We start from the raw sequence: 25,137 nt of genomic DNA, 5'->3' as shown, positions 1-25,137 counted from the left end.
AAGAAAAATCTTCAATTTATCAGTAACTTGTCGTATTTCACAATTTTGCCTATCAAAAAAATATTAAGAAATTATACTTATTTTAAATTTTTATATTTTTTCAGATTGTGGAAGGTAACCATTACCCAAAAAAAGGTCGATAAAAAACTAATTTTTTCCTCCACAAAAAATGACTTTCGTTGAATATGCTCAAAGTGTTCACCATGTACATGCTGGCAAGTTGGAAATCTGCGGAATGTACAAAAACTTGACTGTTTTTCAAAGAAATAAAAAACTGAATTTGATTTTGTATAAAAAGTTATCTGTGAGTAGTAGTTTCTAGCGGTGCTAGTTCATTTATTTATAATCGTGATATCTATCCACACTGTTGTGTTGTCACTGTCAGCGTGACGTTAAACCCATTACTACTTTTTTGAACTTTTGTAAAATTTTTTGAGAGGATGCCTCACTTAACAGAGTTCCACAGAATAGAAATCTCAATGATGGTTGGTTATGGAGAGAGACGTCGAACTCAAGACGAAGTTGTCGATTTGTTTAGACAGAAGTACCCAGATTTGCCACCTTTAAATCAAGGTACCATTAGCAAAATTGAAAAGAGATTCCGAGAACATAGGCATGTTAGAGATGTTCCTAGACGAAGGTCATCTAAAATCGATTATAATACGAAATTGGATATACTATTGGCATTCGAAGAACAACCTGTTACTGCAGCCAGGCAACTTGCTCGTGACAATTCTGTTTGTCATAAATCTGTGCCGAAAATATTAGCGTGTGCAGGCAAACGGCCTTACAAAATGCGTGCAGTCCAAGAGTTACGTGAAGACGATGCAGATCGCAGAGTTCAGTTTTATGGAATTATGATGCACGCTATTGATGGAAATCAGATATCACCGGAATGGCTACTTTTCTCTGATGAGACTATATTTACTCTAAGTGGTCATGTTAACAGACAAAATTGTCGCTACTGGTCTGACGTTAACCCGCACTGGGTGAGGGAAACTCACACTCAGTACCCAGTGAAAATTAATGTTTGGGCTGGTATTACTGGTAGGCAAGTGATAGGGCCTATATTTTTCGATGATAATTTGACTGGAGAAAGATATGAGCAGTTTTTTCGAAACGAACTAGTTCCGGCCTTATCTGCCCTATACCCTAGTCAGTTAGATCCAGATTTGCATGATGAAAGGATATGGATGCAGCAAGATGGAGCACCACCACATTATGCTCGCGGCGTGCGTCAATACTTGGACCACATTTTTCCACAAAGATGGATTGGCAGAAGAGGTGCAATTGAGTGGCCGGCACGCTCTCCTGACCTTACCCCACTCCAGACATTTTGAAAAATGTCTGGAATTTTACCATCGGCTTGGACTATGCCAGCATGTACTTGGTGAACACTTTGAGCATCTATTAAATTAAATCTTATTTGTACCATTTTTTTAACCGTTACCCTTATGTTTATTGTAAAACTAGATAGTTCACTATAATCTCCTTGATCAAATTTAAAAAATCGATTACTGTTGTTAAGGGAAATAAATTGTTTCTAAAGCACATTACAATCCAACCTTTATTGCTATTTAATAATTTTCTAGGGGTAGCTACCCTGCTTAGGAGTGTACGTAATTTGATTTATTACATTGTTGAAATGTTTCTCCCTTGAAGGCAAAATCGACCTGTTTGAACATTTTCTTCAAAGCTGCGCATTTTTCATAAGACATGAGGATAATTTGAAAAATGCTAATTTTTTATGCAAATTATTAAATTGATAGTATCTCGGAAACTAATCGACGAAAATTTAAAAATCGAGCACCGCTGTTTAGAGGAATAATATGTCTTTGAAATTTAATATAAATCAACCCTTATTGCTATTTAAAAAAAATTAGGGGGTAGCTACCCTATGTAAGGGATGCATGTAATTTGGTTCATTAGAATGTAGAAATGTATCTCTCTTGAAAACAAAATCGACCTGTCTCAGGAATTTTGCAAGAAACATTCTGCTACAATTCTACTGAATTTATTCCAGTTAAAGGTACCACACTGTATGTAGAATGTGCAACTCGACAAAAGTATGATCGTCTTCTATTCAATCTAATCCAGCCAATTATAACGACACATTCAGCAACATCTACATAGTGACAATATTTGCAGTATTTCCCAAAAAGTGAGGGAGACCAATGACAAAGAATTTTTTGAAAATTTCTATCGAAACAACTCCTCATTTCGTTTTGGCTTTTTCGATTATTCATATTTTGATTGACATGAATCGAAAATTGTGAAGTCAAAAATATGTAATACGATTTATATTTAACAACTTACTACTGAATTCCTTTTTACTTAGACTTTCTGATGAGTTGTTGGCCTAATGAAAGCGATGTTTTCTCCAATATTAGATGCTTATCATGATGAATTTTTGCAGCTAGATTTCGAATAATCTAACATCAAAGGTATGATAATATCATTTAGAGCATTTTTCTTCACAAAATTGGCATACAATTCAGTTTTATGTTGAATCCGAGTTTATTTGTCCAGTCATTTTAGGTCGATTTAGGCCTGTATTTCGGAAACTTGACATACTCACCTGTAAATTTGTATAAACTTCGTATTTTGACATTATAAAAGTATTCTCAAAATTCACATATGATTCGACGGTCGCAACTTCAAAAATTGGGGGTTGAAAGTAAAAAAAAAACGACTTTTTGCAAGTCTTTTGCCAATATCTTATTTACAATGAGTTTTATGCTAATTGTATTTTCATTAATATTGTAGAGAATTAAATTCTCTACAACTTTTGTTTCAAACATTTTTTCATACGTTGAATCGTTTTTTAGATAGAGGGCAGCGCGAGCGCAGATCAAATATTATTTGAAATCAACTGGTTGTCCCGATCGAAATCAGCTCATTTAAGGTTTATAGATTATTACTTGATGAATAATTATAAATAATTTTCATTTTTTATTAACAAATACATTATATTTAGATATTTTTTTCATTAATGAATCGGTCTATGAATTCAATAATGCAATTTATTCCTGTATTTCAAAAAGTCATTAAGGGATATACTTCAATTACATTTTAATTGTATTCTCTTTTACGGTGATTGCATTTTAAGTAGAAAATAATTTAGTAAATCTTGTTTAAAATTTCTAAACTCTGAAATTCTTTTATAACTTCAAAATGTATACCTGACAGCTTCTTCTCTTGAACAAGAATTTTTTTAAAAAAGTTGGCAAAGCAAATGTGTAAACGGAAATACACTCCTCTAAGAGTTTCGACAAATATTCAAGTTCTGAAAAACATATTTTGTTCCTTCATGCTTTAAGCGGCTGTGATACGACTTCTGCGCTCTTTAAAAATTGAAAAAGTTTTTCGAGAAACTATCCAATTTGGATGAACTTGCCGCAGTATTTGAAGAAGAAAACCGCCCGGTTCAAAAATTATTTGATAGTGGATTGCAAACTTCATTAGCTCTTTATAATGCTCCAAAGTCTGTAGATACAATATGTCAAGCTAACAAGGCTCAATAAACCTGTGCAGTTATCAAATATCCCACCAATAAGTGGAGCAGCTCAACATTTCAATCGTGTTCATTACCGAGTTCAAACTTGGTTAGGACATGATTTGGAATCCCAGGAATGGGGTTGGACAATGCGTAACGGATTGCTAGAACCTATCATGACCATTTTATCACCTGCTCCAGATGAGTTACTCAATACGATATTCTGTAACTGCAAAAGTAGTTGTGGTTCAAGATGTGGTTGCAGGAAAGCGGGGTTGCAATGCTCTTTAGCTTGTGGCCAGTGTAATGGGCAAGCTTGTCTCAATGCTGTACCATATGAGACCGATGTTAACGAAGATAGGTCCTTCGATCCAGAAATCATGGAAGAATTGAAAACGAAACTGGGTGAAGATGACAATGAAAATGATAACGCCCTTGAAGACGCCCGCGAGAAGACGACGACGATGAAGAAGAAGAAAATTGAAATCAAAACTCATTATTCTTTTAATTATTTTATCTTTTTTTTTAATTTTGACATTCACAAATGTATCAAATGACATTTTTTAATAAAAATATTATTTAAAATTTAATTTTTTTTCTATTCACTTTTATTTATAAGTGTTATTAAATAAATTGTTACTTAATTGAAAATAAATAATTAATGAAAAAAAAAAAACGATTCAACGTTTGAAAAAATGTTAGAAACAAAAGTTGTAGAGAATTTAATTTTCTACAATATTGACAATAAATACAATTAACATAAATCCCATTGGAAACGAGATATTGGCAAAAAACGTGCAAAAAGTCGGTTTTTAACAAAGTTTATACTTCACAGCTGGGTATGTCCACTTTCCTAGGCAAACCCCTTAAAATGACTGACTGGCTTATATATCGACCTTTTGATTCTTTAGATACAGGGCATTCTATTCACAACGAGCTACCCTGTGTAACTTTTGGTATAAACAATGATTTGCAAGAAAAATAAAGAAACACGTCAACCATAGTATACAGGGGGACACATTTTGACATATTCACATTTGATGTTGCTTCCCCTATCGCATCCCCAGTGCATGTCATCAATTTTTTTCAAATGGATCACCCAACATTGTTTGGCATTATCAGATGCTGCAGGATGAGCAGATTTCAACAAAGTATAAATCATATGGTCTGAAGCTTATGGTTCGGGAGCTACAAATTATTTGAGTTGAAAATGAGCCATCCTGAATAACTTTTGGAACAATGATTTTCAGGAAAAATAAAAAAACACATCAACAATAGTATACAGGGTGACACATTTTGACATACTCACATTTGATCTAATTTTCCCTATCGCACCCATAGAACATGTCATGATTTTTTTCAATTAATCAATTGTTTTGCATTATCAGGTGTTCCATAGTTTGGAACCTAAAAATTATTTGAGTTAAAAACGGGCTACCCTGAATGAACTTCTGAAAAATCTGTTACCTACGTTTCATAGGTGTTTTAGTGAAGTATACTTCAAAAAAGTCTTATTTTGCCTAGTTAAGTTTGAATTCAATAGTCTCTTCATTTTGTAGTTGTCTCATTCTACAATAACTATTATCTACCAGGCGAAGTTACAATTGCTGTTTCTGTTTTTGTGAATTCTTGAGAAGCAATGGTTTATACGCTTCGAGAACGGATTGAAATAGATAGTTTGTACTACCAGAATGGAAATAGTACTAGAGCTGCTGCCCGTATGTTCATTGATAATCATCCAGGAAGAAATGTACGACACAAATACGTTTCGGAATTATTGAACAAATTTATGAAAACTGGATCTTATAACAGTAAAAAGCATAACCGTTCAGGAGTTGTTAACGATGAAGCTATTTGTACTATTATTTGTAGGGCACTTTGGACTAATGGAAAATTCGCAATCTCTCACTTAGTTATCTCGAGAATGAGCAATCAGTCGTACAAATGTTTTTAGAATCCTTCATAAGTACACATTTCATTCGGATAAGATTAGACTAGTTCATGAATTAAACGAAGATGATTTCGATAGATGTATCGAGTTTTGTGAAAGTCTCACTGAACGGATCAACTTGCATCAGAATTTCTTGTATAAAATTTGTTTTTCAGATGAATGTACGTTTTGTTTGAATAGAGAGGTGAATCGGCAAAATTATCAATTTGTTCGATTGATGACTTATTAATTTTGTAGAAATTCATGTTGAATATAGAATAAAGAAAATACTTTTGTCTAGACTAGACAAAAGTATTTTCTTCATTCTATATTCAAAATTATCAATAATAGAGTAATACGAATCCTTATTTATACCGTCAAAGTCATACCGAACGACCTCAAAAACTGAATGTTTGGCAGGAATTTTAGGTGACCACATCATAGAATCTTTTTTTTATCGATGATAATTTGACTATTGATAAATATTTGGATATGTTGGAGGATCGAATAATACCATGCATCAATAGGGCAATTTAGAAGGATTTAAATTTATTCGAAAACGAAATAGTTTTTCAGCAGGATGGTGCACCTCCTCATTATGTAGCTCCAGTGCGACAATTTTGAATGATATTTCTCCTGGTCGCTCGATTGGCAGAAGAGGTCTTACAGAATTACCACCAAGGTCTCCGGATCTCACTCCTGTAGATTCCTTTCTATGGGGTCTTTGAAGTCTAATGTGTATGAGATAGAATCAAAAACATTGAAGATTTGACAGAGAATATCATGAGGCATTGCAGAGAAATAAGTCCAGAGATTCTCAACCAAGTGAGGGAGGAAATGGAAGTACCATTGTATGGAAGTTGTTGGAAACGTTTTTGAACATTTACTATAGAACATTTTTTTCTTCTCATTGTCCAGTCATCAGATTATGATTCAAGAATAAATAAAAAATCTCTTTTTCTGATTTATTGCTTCCATTTTTGTCTCTAGAGTGAATAATTCAAAATGTTTCCCCCTGTATACTATGGTTGACGTGTTTTTTCATTTTTCCTGAAATCATTGTTCCAAAAGTTATTCAGGGTGGCTCGTTTTAAATGGAATGCACTGTATATACTTCAGAAGTTTCTGATGAGAATAATGTTCATTTCAGCACATATTTGTCAACTCAGGCAAGTTCCTGGTTGGACGATTTCAAGGAATGGGGAGACAGCGAAACTTGCTGCAAATATTTCAAATCGACCGGATATTTTTGCCCTCACACTTACGGCTCAGACCAGTGTGAACATTGTAATTTTAATTCGATGAATATGACTCAGTACGAATACTTCAGGAGATATCTGCCCCATTTCCTCAACGACAATCCTGATCCGACTTGTCCTAAAGGAGGGCATGGTCCTTATGCAGGGGTGAGTTTCATTATATTTATTGATCAGGGCCCAAATGATTTTTTTGGTCTCAACAGCTACGACAACTTTGGTTATTAGCCTCATGTTCTAGTTAGACGATATTAATAATGCGATATTGATAATCATAGATATTTGCAGTACGTCAGTCATATAACGTTGCAGAATCATCTCAACTAGATGAATTCTCTAGAGATAAATATCTGGTCGAAGTAGGGATCGAACTGACGACCTTTCGATCGCGAGTCGGGCGCACTATCACGCACATTAGGAAACACTTAAAAACTACTTCCAATATAAGCGAAATTGGTCTGTTAAACTCTATTTTGAAACAAACCAATCTCGCCAACCAAACCGACTATCGTCCCGAAAAAAATTTCTCAATTTTGTCAAATTTCTTTTTGAATCTACGGTTTCCACATATTCTAAGAGATATTGAAAACACATTTTAGGCAAAAACAAAATTTTATAACAAAGAATTTGAGAATGCAACGCTCAAATCAATGTGGAGATCCATGAACAAACTTTTATACAATAAAAACAATGAAGTCGTAGAAGAAATTATCACAGAAGATGGTAGAAAGACAGAAGATTCCGACCAGATATCCGAATTATTTTGTGATTATTTCACCTGTATTGCAAACAAATTGTCTGCTTGTATTCCTCCAGTCTTGGCTGATTTTTCTGAATTTAATGTTTCCTCGTCAATTTTCCTGAAACCTATAAATGAAGGAGAAATTGAAGATATTATTTCAAACTTTGATATAAATGAATCATCTGGATATGATCAAATTTCAGTATACGCCTTTAAATATGTAAGATCAGAATTGACTCTAATTATTAACGAAATAATCTGGTATTTTTTCTAGTAACTGTAAAATTGCATGTGTTTCTCCTATATTCAAATCCAGTAGCAAAAGTGATACGAATAATTATAGTCCCATCTCAGTTGTCCTATATTTCCAAAAGTGATCAAAAAAGTCATGAATCAGAACACAACAAAGTTTTTGTTTCGGGGTTGAAATTAGATGATTTCAATTTATTTCCACGTTTTAAAACCGAAAGTGACCATAAAAATTATATATTAGCTCTTGTTTTCAAGATATAGTATCATTATATTATATATATGTATATTGAGTTTTCAACAAATGAAATATTTCATCACCAACAGTTGGTACACATGTTTGTTTACATAACACCCCTCTCATCAGCTGTTCTTAAGTAGTAAACATAACCTATGTGAGTTTGTCAATTGTACGCACGTGGTTGCTATTGAAATTATCGTGTGAAGTTGATTTTTAAATTAATTTAAGTGCTGATCTGAAATGCCTCGAAAGTGTGTGAATTCTGTCGATAGCTTTTGCTATATATGTGGTGAAATAACATTTAAGGCTCAGAAACGTAAAATGACACCTATCGTTAAGACAGCCTATGAACATTATTTTGGTGTGAAAGTTGGGGACCAAGATAAATCATGGGCTCCTCATATATGTTGTTATTCTTGTTCCGTCATATTGCGAGAGTGGCTGAAAAATAAAAACCGGGCAATGGCTTTTGCAGTACCTATGGTTTGGCGTGAGCCTACCAATCATACAGACGACTGTTATTTCTGCTTAACTCCTCCCATTAAGCAAGGTTTATCTATGAAGAAAAGAGGAACGGTTAAATACCCTAATCTCCCATCTGCTCTTCGGCCTGTACCACACTCAGACAATTTGCCAGTCCCTTCTCCACCCCAAAACAATGAAATTTAAGAGGAAGGTGATGAAGATTATTTAGAAGGAGCAACCCATCCTTCTACATCCTATGACCCTGATTTTGAGGTAAGCGATAGGTCTAGTGATCCACACAGAATTAGTCAAGCAGAGTTGAGTGACCTTATAAGAGATCTTCGCTTGTCTAAGGAAAAGGCTGAGCTGTTAGGGTCAAGACTACAACAGTGGAATCTTCTAAAACATGATGTGAAAATATCTCAGTACAGACAGCGTCAAAAAGATTTGCTTCCTTTTTTTTGAGAAAAAAGAAAACCTCGTAGTTTGTTCTGATGTTAATGGTTTGATGGACTGCTTGAATTTGGATCACACTCCATCTGAATGGAGACTGTTTATAGACTCTTCAAAACTAAGCCTGAAAGCTGTACTGCATAATGGAAATCAGCTACCCTCTATTCCTATAGGTCATGCAGTTCACATGAAGGAAACGTATATAAATATGAAAACACTTCTCCAATCAATCAAATATGAACAACACAAGTGGCACATCTGTGGTGATCTGAAAGTCATTGCTATACTCCTAGGAATGCAATTAGGGTTCACCAAGTACTGTTGTTTTTTGTGTCTGTAGAACAGTCGGGATAGAAAATCTCACTATAAAAAAATGAACTGGCCTACACGAGACCTAAACCCTAATGAGAAAAATGTAGTTTACGAGCCTCTTGTAGATCCTAAGGATGTTCTCCTTCCCCCATTACATATTAAGTTGGGACTAATGAAAAACTTTGTGAAGGCCATGGACCAGGAAGGACAAGCTTTTAAGTACTTGAGAGCAAAGTTTCCCAGGTTGAGTGATGCTAAAGTCAAGGCATCTTTATTGGGCCTCAAATCCGTGAAATCGTAAATGATCCTGCTTTTGACATGATTTTAACAGGAAATGAAAAAAGAGCCTGGGAAGCCTTTAAGGGGGTTGTACATGGGTTTTTAGGTAACAAAAGAGATGATAACTTCACAGCATTGGTTAAAGAGCTTCTTCAAGCTTACCACCAACTTGGATGCAACATGTCCTTAAAAATTCATTTTCTTCACTCTCATCTTAATTTCTTCCCACAAAACTGTGGAGCTGTGAGTGACGAACATGGAGAAAGATTCCATCAAGACATTGCCTTAATGGAACAGAGATATCAGGGCCGTTGGAATGAAGCAATGCTTGCAGACTACTGCTGGTCTGTGTGTAGGGATGCTCCAGAAGTGTTTTATAAAAGACAAGCTAAACGACAGCGATCTTACAATGAATCGGATGGACTTAATTGAAATTTGGTGGTACAAACTTCTTTTATTTGTCAAAACACCAAGAATAATGTTTTTTTTTATTAATTTTGTACTTAAAATATTCTAAAAGAAACATAACAATATTGTTTTATGTACTTTCACTTTTCACGTATAGTATAACTACTCTTTAAGATTAAGTACTGTGTATCTCAAAAACCAGAGCTAATAAAAATTTTTCATTGTTATTTTCGTTTTCATCACCCCAAAATTTGTAGAAATTGACTGATTTAGTGTAGGAAACATTCAAAAAATATTTTTTTGTTGTGTTGTGAATTGGTTGACAGATTATTTGGAGTCAATAAGTTATTTGTCGTCAGGTCAATATGGCTTTCGCAGATCGAGTGATACTGAGTCTGCAGTAATGGATGTTATTTCTAATATTCAACTACAATTAGATGGAGATATGAAATGTGCTCTTGATTCGCGAAAGGCATTTGCACAGTTAATCATAATATTTTATTGAAAAAATTGAATAACATTGGTATTCGAGGCATTATTCATAGATAATTTGAAAATTATGTATCTAATAGAAAACAGTTTGTGCGTATAGGAAAAAATTGCAGTTCATTCAAAACTATCATTTGTGGTGTTCCACAAGGGTCTATTTTGGGTCCAGTTTTATTTTTGATTCACATTAATTCTGTTTCAAAATTATTGTTGAAAGGAAACATTAAGTTATACGCGGATAACACAACATTACTGTATTTTTCCAGTGGTACTAAAGAAGTTCACAATAACATGATTAATGCCGTTATATTGCCAACCTTGCAAACAATTGTTTCTCACAATAAAATGAAAATCTAATGAAAAATTCAGCCGACTGTAATTTATTCAGCATCTCCAGTGAATCTGCCCCATATATAGCTTGAGGCATCTCTTTTCTTTCATAGAATTTTTATGAGTTGTATATGGAGTGTGATATGTGGAATTAAGTATATGTTTTCAGGGGATGAACTACGTCACTGATGAAAATGGAATTTCTACCGTAATAACGTCTAATATTATGTCATACCATACTGTAGCGACAACTTCTTCACAATTTATAGGAGCGTTGAAATACGCCAGATACATTGCAGAAAATTTGACAAAAACCATCAACATTCCAGGTGTTGAAATATTTCCATACGGGTAAGAAATAATGATTACATAGTGAAACAAAATTTTTCATCCTTCTAGGGGCGGCAAAAGGGCGCTGTAATCCAAAATAATGAATGGAACCCTGTATCAATATGCATCTAATTTTGAAGGCTTTGAAAAAACAAATATTTCTGCACAAACAGGAGGTCTGTACGGTAATGAGAATGAGAACAATTTCAAATAATACAACAAAAAATACATTTGTTTATTTTGTGACTTGACCCTCTAGTATTACCCTTTGGTTCAGTTTTTTGTTAACATTGAAAAGGCATCAGTAAATTTTGCGATTTCGTTTCTTTCGATATGGTTCGCTTATATGAAGACAACATTGAAATAATTTCATTTTATCGATAAGCTAATCGAAATCATCATGAGGCCACAAAATTGTTTATTAATGATTTTTCAGTGTAGGTGCAAAAAGTCATTACAACTTTTAGCGCTATCTTGTACAAGAACCGAATGAAGATGACCCAGATCGAAGACTGCAGTTTTGTGAAACTGCGAAAGCATTGAACTTTTGATTGCCCTACAACCCAACAACCTCTATCGGATATGTTTCGCTATGGAGCAAGTTTTTTTTATATGGTTCTATCAATAGACACAACTGCTGATACTAGTGATCACAATCCTCGATGGATTGTGATCACCATAAACAAAATCCTGATAAATTGAATGTTTCAACCGGAATTATGGATAATACGGTCCTCCTGGTATTGTAGCTATTATTGAATATGATTCTTTTGAGTATGACTCAATTTATCAGGGGAATAGGACACGTCCACTCTTTCATGTTCTTGTAAGAGAATTCCTAGATGAGGAATTCCCGGGTCGTTGGATTGGTAGTAGAGGGCATTTCGGACAGCCACCAAGGCCCCCTGACCTCGCTTTCCTTGACTTATCCTTGGAGGATAATGTAAAGGAGCGTGTATTTTTGACAAAACCAACAAATTCGAAAGAAGTATGACAACAAGTCACAGATGTGTGAGTTACAGTAAAATCAGAAATTCTTATTAATTGGGAACGAGTGACTGTATAGACTTCTAGTTTATGCAGAAATGTGTATTTCTTTAAGGCTCTCAAAAATATAAAAAATAGTCCTTCCAAAAAAATTAAACTTTAATAAATCAGAACATAGCCTTCATCATTGTCTCAAACTGTTATTCGAGATATTTTCTTTTATAAAAAATATATAATAAATATACAGTGTCATTCCCAAAGTATGCACCATATGGGAAACTCATTTATTAAGGGTTTATTTTGAAAAATTTCGAGAAATATTTAGAAAAGTTGTTTAGCATTGAAAAATACATCTAGATTTGAAGTCATAGCCATGTAAGTGAATTTTTATTTTTTTACGATTTTCTCTAAATGGGGACTACGAAAAACTGATTTTTGCTAAAACGATAAATAGACAGCATCCTGTATACGACGCTTCATTCAACCCAAAATACTTATTTTGGACAAGAAAATCTTCAAGAAATCAATGAGTTTGTTCAGAAGTACCTACTTTACTTTGATGTTTTGTGATTTGATATTATTGAATATAATTTTGAGTAATTTTCGGTAATAACAAAAAATAAAAATAACTTTGCACCAAAAACTTTGAAAATTATTTACTTTCCAAAAAAATTGACCGTGGTCAACATGACAGTTGTGTAATTTGTAATATCACAGACTTTTGAAATGGACCGTCGTATATAGGATGCTGTATATTTATCGTTTTAGCAAAAATTTGTTTTTCGTGGTCCCCATTTTAAAAATATGGTAAAAAATAAAACTTCACTCAGATGGCCATGACTTCAAATCTACATGTACTTTTCAATGCTGAACAACTTTTCTGATTGATATTTCATAAAATATTTCAAAATAAGAGTACTTTACTCCTGTCACAAAATCAAATATTTGAAGGCTTCTCGTATATTACGTTTGTTGTACTGTATTTTTTTGGTGCATGTTCAGTTTTAGGGAATGCACAAACTTTTATCAGAAATAACGTTTTGTCGAAAAACCCTAAATAAATAAGTTTCTCATATGGTGCATACTTTGGGGATGATACTGTATATTTACTGTAAAATAGGTTAGCAGCTATCGTATCGTTGATACACTCTGTATGTAATTTTGAAAATGCTGAATTTACTCTCGTACTCGTACAAATTATACGTTTTATGTACTTATGGAAGTGCAGAGCTAAAGTTAAGCACTGACAATGAAGAAATTGATCTTCTAGACAGCCTTCAATTTCTGAAAAGCAGGACGATATCTGGAAGTGAGTTCAGGACATTACACAGTTGCTGCTACAGATGCTGCAATTGAATTCAAGATGACTATAACTATAATTCCAAAATAATCTGCACTAAATTCTCAGAAATGACGTTTTTGTCTTAATCGGTCTCTTGCAGTGGGGTACGGAAATTATACTAATTAGACGAGAAAAAATGATGATAAAATATATAGAATCACAACAATGTAATATACGAGGAGCCTTCAAATATTTGATTTTGAGACAAGATTAAAGTACTTTTATTTAAACAATTTCGGGAAATGTTATTCAAAATCGTTGTTCAGCATTGAAAAATACATCTAGATGTGTCGTGCATTTGCCACCAGATTTCCAAATAATCAAAACCAACTGGAAATACAGAGAAAAGAATGATCATCTACCTCGAAAATTATGTTTCCTTCAGAAGACCATTTGACAAAATTAAGGAAGTGGTGGGCAATGAAGTCACTCTTATAAACGTACTAGCATTGTTTTTTGCAGTTTGTGATGCAGGAGAAAGAGATGCCGAAGTCAAATAATAAATTGCATTCAAAACTATACAGAGAAAATTGTTGATTCATAAATGGAATCCATACAGATATAACATGGTGCACTCGTTGAAAGCGGGAGACTGTGTGAAACGTATACAATTTTGTGAAGCACTATTATTGAGAAGTCAACGGGGCCCAGATTTCCTGTAAAAATTATTTCGAGCGATGAAGCTGAATTTAAAAAAAATCGACTCTTCAATAGTCACAATAGAAAATAGAAAATGAAAAGCAATATAAATTGTTTCATTTGAAAAACATAACTTTGATACCCCACGCACTCTGTGTATATTGGTGAATAGAAGGTATTTTTCGATATGCTCACTCCTTCATGTCAAAGTTTCAAATTAAGCTCAATACGACACACATTGTATATGTGTTCGTATTTTCACTTTACTTCCATTAAAAACTCCCTCACTTTAATATTCGTAAAATTAGAGCTACTACATGAAAACTTGAAGTCAGAAAGCGTGAAAAAACTATTCAGATTGAGTTTGTGGCAATGCTTGGATTCGTTTATAAGAGAAGAAACTTTGGATGGAGATGAAAAACCGACGTGTTCGAAATGCAAGGAAAGGAGAAAATGCACAAAGTCCCTATCAATCCAACTTAGTAATACATTTAAAAAGATTCTCTCCATTGGAAAGATTAGAGTCAAATTGAATGATGTCATTGAATTTCCTCTAGAAGGATTAGAAAGTTTCATTGTGCAATTATTATTTATTTTTTGTTAAGTTCTTACATGTACCTGTTTTGTCAATATAGTTGGTTTCTAAAAAAAATCAGATTTAAGTATAAACTTTCATGCAACAGTCATGCTACTTTCCTTTGTTATTCATATACAATTGCAACAATGTTTCGATGTCCAACAGGGTGTTCTACGTATACTACGAACAATACCTAACGATTTGGGCTGACACTTTGATGTCCTTAGCATATGCAGTTATTGGTGTTTTTGTAACTCACATGATCTTCACTGGATTCAACATTTTCTCTTCTGCGACTGTTACTGTCACTGTCATTATGACAGTTGCTCACATGATGGGTCTGATGTGGGCGTGGAATATATCACTGAATGCCATTTCTCTGGTGAACCTAGTCATGGTGAGTATAAAATCACAATATATCCATCATCGTCACAATCGGATTGCTATTTCCAAAAAAGAGTAAATGAATCACGCTCCATCTTTTCGTAATGGACTTCGCTGACTTAAATGAATGAAGTGACTTCATATCATTTATTGAATTCGAATACTGAATCAAGAACTTTTGCACTTCTGTGCAGCATTGCTTGTTGTGTTGAACTCAGTTAAGTCTATCACAAATAAATTCGAAAATGGTGAAAAACTATTTCGAATTATTAGGTTGTTTACGAAGTTTTGTCCGTATTGATGAGTTTACTTGAAACTGTAATATCTCAGTGAATACCCATTCAATACCCATTAATCTAATCTAAAGAAATGAACGTTCAAGTCATTCTCGAATATACCTACACAGTAGGTTGAATGGGCTGACACCTATCAGAAAACAACTACTCCCCTGGCTAATACCACGAATGGCGTTGGATTATATCCAACAGGCGTCAGTGCAGGAATCTTCACAGAAAATTTCCTGCATATGCAATTGGCAATACAACTGAAAAATTTGACCTTCAATTTTGGAACTATATTGCACTGATGAGTGGCTAATGAGTCAGAAACCGGTCTGCAAGTGTGCGCGTTCCAACGCCTTTCGTGGTATTAACCAGGAAGCAAACCCACTTTTTGAGCTTTTCGATGTTTCCGATACGTTTTAAATCATCAAAAACCGCATGGGGGCTGACGCCCAGATCTTCCGTCATCTTACACATCGTTTGTGATGGGTCAGTCTCCACCAGGGTCCTCAAATCCTGGCTCCGGACTACCGTAGGTCGACCACTTCCAGGCTCATCTTTGAGGCTTTTAGGCTCCGGAACAATATTTCGCAAATCAACGTCGTTTATTAACACTGTAATTGCCAAATGCCTGGTTGATAAAGAAAAGTTCTCCACAAATCGCCTAATGACATCACATAGTAATAAACTGGAAACAGGCAAAAATGAAACACACAGCATCAATGTATAGAGTACAAAATTACTTATCGATCAGTATATACCACCACACAGTAGAATACATATTCCAATAATATTTTTAAATCAAGTCGAATATGCTGCTTCTCTTAGAAAATTCTACCTTTAGTTTGTACCATTTTGAATAGTTATGACGTTATGACTGTTTCAATGTTATGTAATGATTGTTTCAATCAAAAGGTGAAACAGTTCCTCATTGGCTCAAGTTTCTACACTATTGCAGAATATTTAGACACTCCCCCACATTCGCATGAGAATGTTCAGATATTTAGATTTTTTAATATCTTTAATCGTATTTAAGTTATTGATGTTTTATTGAGTTTGATTGTTCATGCTGTATATTCAGTGTTTCTGACTCACTCCATGATTTCTTTTTTCTTTCTGGTAATACAAATGTAATTTATTCTCAAATACAATTTTTGTAATATGACTTGCTACAATTCTAAATCACATGAGCGTAAACAAATAAAGTATATGTATGTCTATGAATGTCATTTCGAAACATTAGTTGCTTCTAATGTGATTTTAGTTTATCATCTAATTCATTAGAGTTATATAGTAAAAAATCAGATTTTTCACCGGGAATTTCAATCATCATTTCTGAATAACAACAACTGCTATTTTCAATTCAATGTATAGTTCATGTAAACGATATAGTGCAACCTAATTTCCAACAGTTCTCCTTATATAGTTAGGAGCTAACTGATTTCGTTACTCAATAATCATTTCTGATTATACAAGAATCACAATAACTATATAAAATATATATATAATAAAAATATATATAATGAATATTTTGTTGATACAGGGTATAACTGAATAAGTGTGAAACATTTGAGGAGGTGATTCCTCATCGAAAAAAAGATTGGATCTTTCATATAAAGAAACTTCATTGGAGCATCCTTTGTTAAGATACAGCCCCTTAAAAGGGGTACATAAAATTTGTACAACAATTTTTTTCACAAGCACTGAAAAAGTTACAATATTGAAATTAACCTGACGTTTTGTACTACCAAAAAGACACTTAGCCAGTAATTTATTTGGTTTACCCCGTGGATGTGAGGGGTGGAAAACGCAACTTCTAAAATGTATTTCCAATGTAACTTTTTGTCTTATTATTTGTTCACCATTTGAAAATTCATTTCCGATAGCTCGTTTCATTCTAAACAAAAAATGTCTTTTGGGTTTTTTGCCCGAAATAAACCAGTTCGCAGCAAAAAATTATTTTAGGAACAACTACAGAGATACATCGTCATAAATGCGAACATACGAAACTGATCTATCTAGTAGGTCGCTATTAGTGATAGTGGCAATTAAATTGGTATAACGCTGTCAGTTTGTGAATTTTCGAAATTGAATTAATACTAATTGTGTGTGGTTCTGTTCTTAATTTGTTACTTTAATAATTCACTTGTTATTAAAATGGCAGATATGCATTACGTTTATGGTCTGGGTTAAAAGCTTCTAGAAGATATGATGAAATGTATCCTCAACGGCAGCATCCTTCACATAGAATATTTGCTCGACTTCATCAACGATTACGAGAATATGGTTCATTCGACAAAAGAATGCAGGATTGTGGTCGCCATCGAGAAGTACGAACACCTCAGCTCGAGGAAGCTGTACTCAATTTGATTGAAGAACAACCTACTACCAGTACTAGAAAGATTGCTTTCCAGCTAAATGTTTATCATATGATGGTATTTCGAATTTCAAAAGAACAACTCTTATACCCTTACCATTTGCAACGAGTACAGGCATTGTTACCGCGAGACTTTCCGAACCGTCTTGAATTTTGCAATTGGATGCTGGAAATGATTAGAAGAAATCGTGACTTCCTGAAGACGATAGAATTCACAGACGAATGTAGTTTTTCTCGGGACAAAATTATTAATTTTCATAATTACCACATATGGGCTGATGAAAACCCTCACGCTATTGTCGCAACTAACCATCAAGAACAGTTTTCTCTTAACGTGTGACTCGGAGTTATTGGGGATGATTTATTTGAGCCTCATTTTCTACCTCCCCGATTGAATGGTGAGGCATACGTTCAATTTTTAAGAGAAGTGCATCCAATACTGCTGGAGGAAGTTCCTTTGGGCGTCAGAAGGGATATGTTTTTTATGCATGATGGGGATCCCGCCCATTTTAGTCAAGTAGCACGTCACCATTTAACTGAAACATATGCAAATCAGTGGATAGGTCGAGGAGGACCACAGAACTAGCCCGCTCGATCCCCGGATCTCAGTCCTCTCGATTTCTCTATTTGGGGCCATTTACAGCATTTGGTTTATCGAACTCCTGTTCGCGATGTAGAGGACTTTAGAAAACGCATCATCGATGCGTGCAGGGTAATCAAAGAGACTCCGGGAATATTTGAGCGAATACGTGGCTCAATGCGCCGACGTCTAGACGCATGCGTAATGTCTGAAGGTAGACATATTGAACATTCACTATGATTTCTACATGTTGTGTGATTTGTTATTGATGAATTAGTTTTGTTAATTGCCTTTCAATCGTTTAATGCAGGTACTAACTACGAAATAACAATTAATCCAGTTCGCATTTATGAAGATGTATCTCTGTAGTTGTTCGTAAAATAATTTCTGTTGCGAACTGGTTTATTTCGGGCAAAAAACCCAAAAGACATTTTTTGTTTAGAATGAAACGAGCTATCGGAAATGAATTTTCAAATGGTGAACAAATAATAAGACAAAAAGTTACATTGGAAATACATTTTAGAAGTTGCGTTTTCCACCCCTTACAACCATGTGGTAAACCAAATAAATTACTGGCTAAGTGTCTTTTTGGTAGTACAAAACGTCAGGTCAATTTCAATATTGCAACTTTTTCAGTGCTTGTGAAAAAAATTGTTATACAAATTTTATGTACCCCCTTTAAGGGGCTGTATCTTCAAAAACACTTCACTAATTTTTTTCTAAAGCTTCTGATAATTCCTCTTCCATATTCTCTGTTTCACTATCACTGTCGTCATTTAAATCAATAATGAATTTATTTCAACGAATTATATGGAAGTGTGCAATCTCCATATAGTCTCTTTAAACCTAAATTACTTTTTCAAATATTTTCTGGCAGTTTTCTTCGGTAATATTACATACTTCTTCTTCAATTACCTCTAATACGTCTTATCAAATTTTGGAAAATTATTTTTACGCCTGAAGCTTTATTTCAATTTTCCCCAAATCAACTCGATGATATTGAAAACACAAAAATAGGGGGGAAGTCTCAGTATGGTGTGTTCATACTTTTCAGCAATACTCTGAAGGGCATACACTTTTTCGAATGTTTTTATCTGTAAAATTTTAAGTAGTTGGTTTTTGGTATAGTAATCTTCAAAATACAAATTGTCGCGAATGATAGGCAGCGTTGTTCAGAACTATTATACTATTCGCATCCAAATTTGAGATCAATGTGGTTTCAAGCCATTTTTTGAAAATATGAGCTTCCTTGTTCTTATGATAGTCAACATTGCAGTCCTCAAGTTTTTATCCACATCAGTTCGAAAATTCGGAACCCATCCTTTACTTCCTCCGCAATGCACAATGAATAATCGCGATCCTTTGTTTGCATGCATGTTAGGCGTACATATTCTCGAACCATCAGTCTACCCTTTCGTAACTGTGTCGTGAGTATCATACCAAGTTTCGTCCACATTGAAAATTTACCGTTATTCTTCTCTATATTTAGTTATTTGTTCTAAGTATTTGTTACGCAATTTCAATATTCTTCTGATTTCCTAACTGATTGACATTTGTTTATTAATTTAAATCTGAAGCCTAGTTTCTTCATCCAATTCTGAAGAGTTTTGTCACATCAGCTTACGTTATGGCAGGAAGTGTTCAATTTCTTCTTTATGATTTCAGTTGTAGGAATCTTATTGTTTTTGTAACAGTCGTATATTGTTTTTTCAATGATTTTATTAGATGTCATCAGATGAACATCTATTCTGAAGATTTTGGTAATCCTGTATCACATCGCATTTTGCGTTCATAAGGTTTGTTTTTGACTATTTTACGTACAGTTGTGACAGGAATTTCGGTCAAATGTTACATTGCTTATGCTCAAGTTTTGTTTCCTCGAAACCAAACTTGAGATGTAGATTCTAATATACCTACATTGAAACATACTCTCTGTTTCTCAGTATTCAAATGCATCCGAATCTTATTCACTGGTATTTCTTTTTCGCATCGTTCACCATCACTATTGGAATCACTACACTAGAAAAAGTCTGCGTTGTTATCACACTCGTTATTACATTAGTACTTGTCCAAGGACGCCACATTTCAAACAGATAACAATTTTAGGTTATTATAACTACACCAATATCGAATTTTAACACTCAAATCGCGATCAGTTCCTGAACTGAACATTCATGACACGACGACGTCGTTCATTCCCCGATTTCTATTCGTCATCGTAACATGACTTCAAATTTAATTTTACGTCTCGGATAGTAAAAATTATCAAATACGAACTGCCAAGTCTATAGTCCACGTGGACTAGTTCGCTGCCGGTTCATTTCTATGTATTGGTTTTTTCGGCCTTTGGGAGTGCCTTCACTTTTGAATGTGCACAATATCGTTTACTTTGACTATAACTGCACTATCGTTTTCGACGATTTTCTAAGTTAGCATATACAACACAGTTAGCTGAAATAATACTTCCACTTTATTGAAATCCTCAATCGTTTTTCAGAGTGTTGGAATTGGTGTTGAATTTTGCGGTCATATTGTACATTCTTTTGTACACTCCACGAAGGAAGATCCGACAGACAGAGCTGCTGATGCCTTGGGTGATATGGGGAGTAAGGTAGGCACATTATAATAATAGGTTTTCAGTTTGTATGGGATCTTTTAAAATCAGAGCTAGGCTCACCCAACACCAAATTTAATTTCCAACCGAGTTTAGACAAAGAACTGAAACAGGTCCGAATAGTGAGCGCATAACATATTATGAAATCATAGTAGCACCATTAGAATTGAAATACAGGAACTGGGATCTCGAAAAACTCCGAAGTGATGATATAAAGTCGAAGTTGCTTTAATATATGAGATGCTCAGACTGATTTATATCCAACATTTAGTTTGAATGAAAACAGGGACAAAGGTAGCATTGATGCTGCCTAGAAGCAGTTACTGAGAAAGATAGGTGCTGAAACCAGATATGATATTTTGGCTATACTCAGAGGTGGTTGAAGGCATTATCACATATGCTTGTTTGGTTCGATGATAAAGATGGAAGATGCGGTTGCTGTTAAGAAACTAGGCAGGTCGCAAATACACAGCAGCACTGTATCCACTTTACTTCCTTCATAACTTGTGAAACCAGAAAATTCACCGAAATACAAAAGATCCGGCAAAATTGAAATTCTGGAAAATGTGTTCACATATCTGATGATACTTACGACAAAAACTTCACGATTTGAACCACACATGTTGGAGGGTGAATGGTGAACAGTCATTTCGACAAAATATGCATATATATATATATATATATATATATATATATATATATATATATATATATATATATATATATATATATATATATATATATATATATATATATAGAGTGTTAACATACAATAATTTTTTTGAATCAATAAATAAATAATTAGAGACGATAACAACACCCCTTCCGAACACTAGAACTCTACTTGTGAGGTAAAGGGTGAGATGAATGAAAAGATGAAAATATCAAAGCTGATTCTGTAGGCGAGATAGGCAAACGAATGTTTTTGACAAGATTGTAGGCTTTCACGGCTGGCGACAATGTTTTGATTGGCTTCCGAATTTTGCCGTGGTCTTTTTTGGTTATAATCTCCAAACGTTTCAACTGCAATTGCGGTAGTCATCTTCAGTGGCGTGGTCGAAGTACTCTTCTTGACGCGTCAACTGAAACCGAAGCTCTCCCCCCACGCTCCCTCCCGGGTTGAATGCCCTGAAGTAAAAGCTTCGCCCCACAACTAATTTGAGAGGATGGAAACCTCCACTTCATCCACCCCGCTCTCCGAGCGGTCCTCAACTTACTGACTGGCATTTCAGCAAGATTGACATCTGACCTCTTTTGATCGAAAGTCAGCCTTTAGGTGCTTATACTTTCTGATCGGTTATTTGTTTTTATCATTACTATTCCTAACTGAATTTTTGCATGGGGTCCCCAAAAATTAACCTGCGGCTATTGTGTTTAGCGTCTAGCATTCCTCAGTGAATCTAAGGAAAAGTGAATCGCGGTCGCGGTCGAATTGTTCTGCGTTGAACCTACCTGAAAGACAGTTTATGTGATTAGTTTTATGCTTAGCTGAGTCGCCTGACGGCGACTCGCGGGGTGGTCGTTGGTTTTGCTTTGTCGGCCTTGGATGTTTATCCCTTTCTCGGAATCTGGGGGCATCCATGTTCAACGCATCGTGTAGTTCGGTAGCGCTGGGTTGTTGTGCGATCTGATTCTATCGAACACGCTTTCCGCGTGTTCTCTCGTATACATGTCCACATATTGCGTGTCCAGGTCTAGTCCTCTGTGTATATATATGTATATATATATATATATATATATATATATATATATATATATATATATATAAATATAGATATATATATATATATATATGTATATATATATATATATATATATATATATATATATATATATATATATATATATATATGTAACATATATATAGAAACAGAAGTTAATATCGGAATCACGTGTCTATGGTTTGCCACTTTCTTGAGTGCTATGTCCGATATTATCTTCTGTTTCTATATCAAGACACTCAATTACTTTCATATTCGTATAATATATATGTATATATATATATATATATATATATATATATATATATATATATATATATATATATATATATATATATAGTAAGGTGCTTTTACGGCGGACCTTACGCTCGCGTTCATAAACGAGTGTATCTTCTTTCTGTATGTCTGTGCGCACTGGCCCCAGGCAGTGCAGGCATACAGTATTATGGGCATGAGAACGGTTTTAATCATCAGCAACTTTACATTCAACTTCATGTTGCTTCTACGTCCTACAATTGGTGCCAGGCGTTGTCTGGCGTGTCTAGCCATTCCGATTCTCTGACGTACGAGAGACTGAAATGTTAGTTTCCTGTCTAGGATAACCCCCAAGTATGTCGCTTTGTTGGTCCACGGAATCTCTTGTCCGTTGAAGGTGACGTTGCCTTCCGGTTGTACAAGCCTGCGAGTGAACAGTATCGCATGACTCTTGTTAGGGTTTATACTGAGTGGGTTGGCCCACTCCTCTGATCTGTCTGCCTGTTGCTGCAAATGTCTCGTGACATGCGCTTGGCTCGTAGATCTCATCAGCAGGGCCGTGTCGTCCGCGTAGAGCGCCAACTTGTTCAAGTTGTTCTCTGGCTTGGGTACGTCCGCTGTGTATACACTCCTGCTTCCAGTAGTCGAATTGTTGAAAATTCATCTCCTACTCTGCAACGGCATTGCCTGTCAGCTAAAAAAGCTCGCTCATCTTGGCCAGTAGTCCATCATGCCAAACTCTGTCGAACGCCTTGGAGACGTCTAAGAAGATGGCTCCGGTGTTGTATCCTTTGACGAGGTTGGAGCCTTCCGTCGCAAAGTCTACTACCCTCAGGACTTGTAGCTCTGTTGAGTGTTCTGATCTAAAACCGAATTGTTCATCCGGGAGGATTCCTAGCTCTCTGGTTTATTCTTCGAGTCTCTTCAAGATGACACGCTCCGCCACTTTGCTTATGGAAGGCAGTGAGCTTATTGGCCTATGATTATCTGGTAACAGGTGGTTCTTCTTGGGCTTCGGGATGTGGATAACCGTTGCCTCTTTGAGCATGTACGGGAAGTGCTGCAATCTGAATATAGCATTTATGATGTTGGTTATGGCTGATTGCGCAGTAGTACTTTCAGTGCCCGGTTTGTTATGTGGTCCGGGCCTGGTGCTTTCCGAGTGGATAGACGTCTTAGGATGTCTTTCACTTCCTCGGGAGATGTCGGGGCCAGGGGTTGCGCGTTGTCCGTTCGTTGTCTTAACCTTCGTACCGTTCTTTCCACCTGTCTCTCTATTTCGTGTACCTCTTCCGTGAACGGGACGTCGTTCTCTCTGCACTGCCTTTCGAAGTTGTCCGCGAATGCGTCCGCCTTCTTCTGGTCAGTGTAGACGATTCCTTGCTCGCCGTGTATTGGCGGGCATGGCTGTCGAGGTCAATTCCTGAGTACTTTCTGCATTCTCCATGCAGACTGGTCTTCAGTGTTCAGTTCTTCTAGACGGGTAGTCCATTGTCTCTCTCGGATAGCTTTCAGTTCTTCTTTTGTCCATAGGCGCCCGTGTCCTTTGGCATCGTTTTTTCAGGAGTCTTCTTATTCTGATCAGTTCCATCGTGTCTGGTGGGAGCTGTTCATGGAGGTTGAATCGTGGGGCTGGGACTTCCCGTGCACTTCTTTCCATCGTTTGGGTGATCTTCTGCTGCAGCTGGTGAGTGGCGTTCTCCAGATCTGTTCTTGTTTCGATGCTTGGTATCTCACCCATCGCATCGTGTATGACGCGCTGGAATCCCATCCAGTATATGAATCGTTTTGTTGGGTTGTCTGCTTCCACTTCACCTCTTCCTATTGTGAATAGGATGGGGTTGTGGTCTGACGAACCTTCGTCTAGTACTTCCCATCTCCGTAGTATCGATGTTCTGCACTAGTGCGACTGAAGCTCTTATTTCTGCCGTGTCATTTATAGTGCTGATTTTTCACGCACTTTCACTAGTGGCAGGTTCGCGCATACTTTCCGCGCGATTTGGATGACTTGGCTTCTTTTTGGCGCATTTCAATGCCACCAAATATTTTGCACACAACATTGAAAAGCACCGAAACGAAGCCAAGTCATTCTGTTTATTCAAGCAAAATCTGACTTGCCCAATAGTGGAAAACAGAATGTTGATCAAACATAGACCCCCAATGTTCAAGGTTGCCCAGGTTGCTCTTATTGCCAAAAATATAAAAAAAAATTCTTTTCACAATTATTAATCACAAACAATGAGTTTACAATGAGGAAATATACAAAGCACAGTTCTGTGACTTCGAAAAAGAGTTCCTTTAAGGTGGAATATAAGAAAAAATATCTTGTAAAATATTTGTAGTGGTTGAATAATAATAATATGTAGGTGTTTGAAATGAATTACCGGAGTGTAGTCACAT

At 35.4% G+C, this 25,137-nt stretch overlaps 1 protein-coding gene across 1 annotated transcript in view; it reads left to right on the top strand.

Moving 5' to 3' along the window:
* LOC111502704 (NPC intracellular cholesterol transporter 1 homolog 1b) overlaps window positions 1-25,137 on the top strand; it is a 121,451-nt gene that overhangs the window by 84,699 nt on the left and 11,615 nt on the right. Inside the window, 4 exon segments of the mRNA XM_074181006.1 lie at window positions 6,577-6,832; window positions 10,820-11,001; window positions 14,691-14,922; window positions 20,645-20,758. Coding sequence (XP_074037107.1) covers window positions 6,577-6,832; window positions 10,820-11,001; window positions 14,691-14,922; window positions 20,645-20,758 — 784 coding nt within the window.

The sequence above is a fragment of the Leptinotarsa decemlineata genome, unplaced genomic scaffold, assembly GCF_025532065.1.
Source record: "Leptinotarsa decemlineata unplaced genomic scaffold, Ldec_3_MD MMD2_tig00026307_RagTag_RagTag, whole genome shotgun sequence".
Classification (NCBI taxonomy): domain Eukaryota; kingdom Metazoa; phylum Arthropoda; class Insecta; order Coleoptera; family Chrysomelidae; genus Leptinotarsa; species Leptinotarsa decemlineata.
The sequence above is the reverse complement of the archived record's forward strand: the minus strand, read 5'-3'. Positions and strand labels throughout refer to the sequence as shown.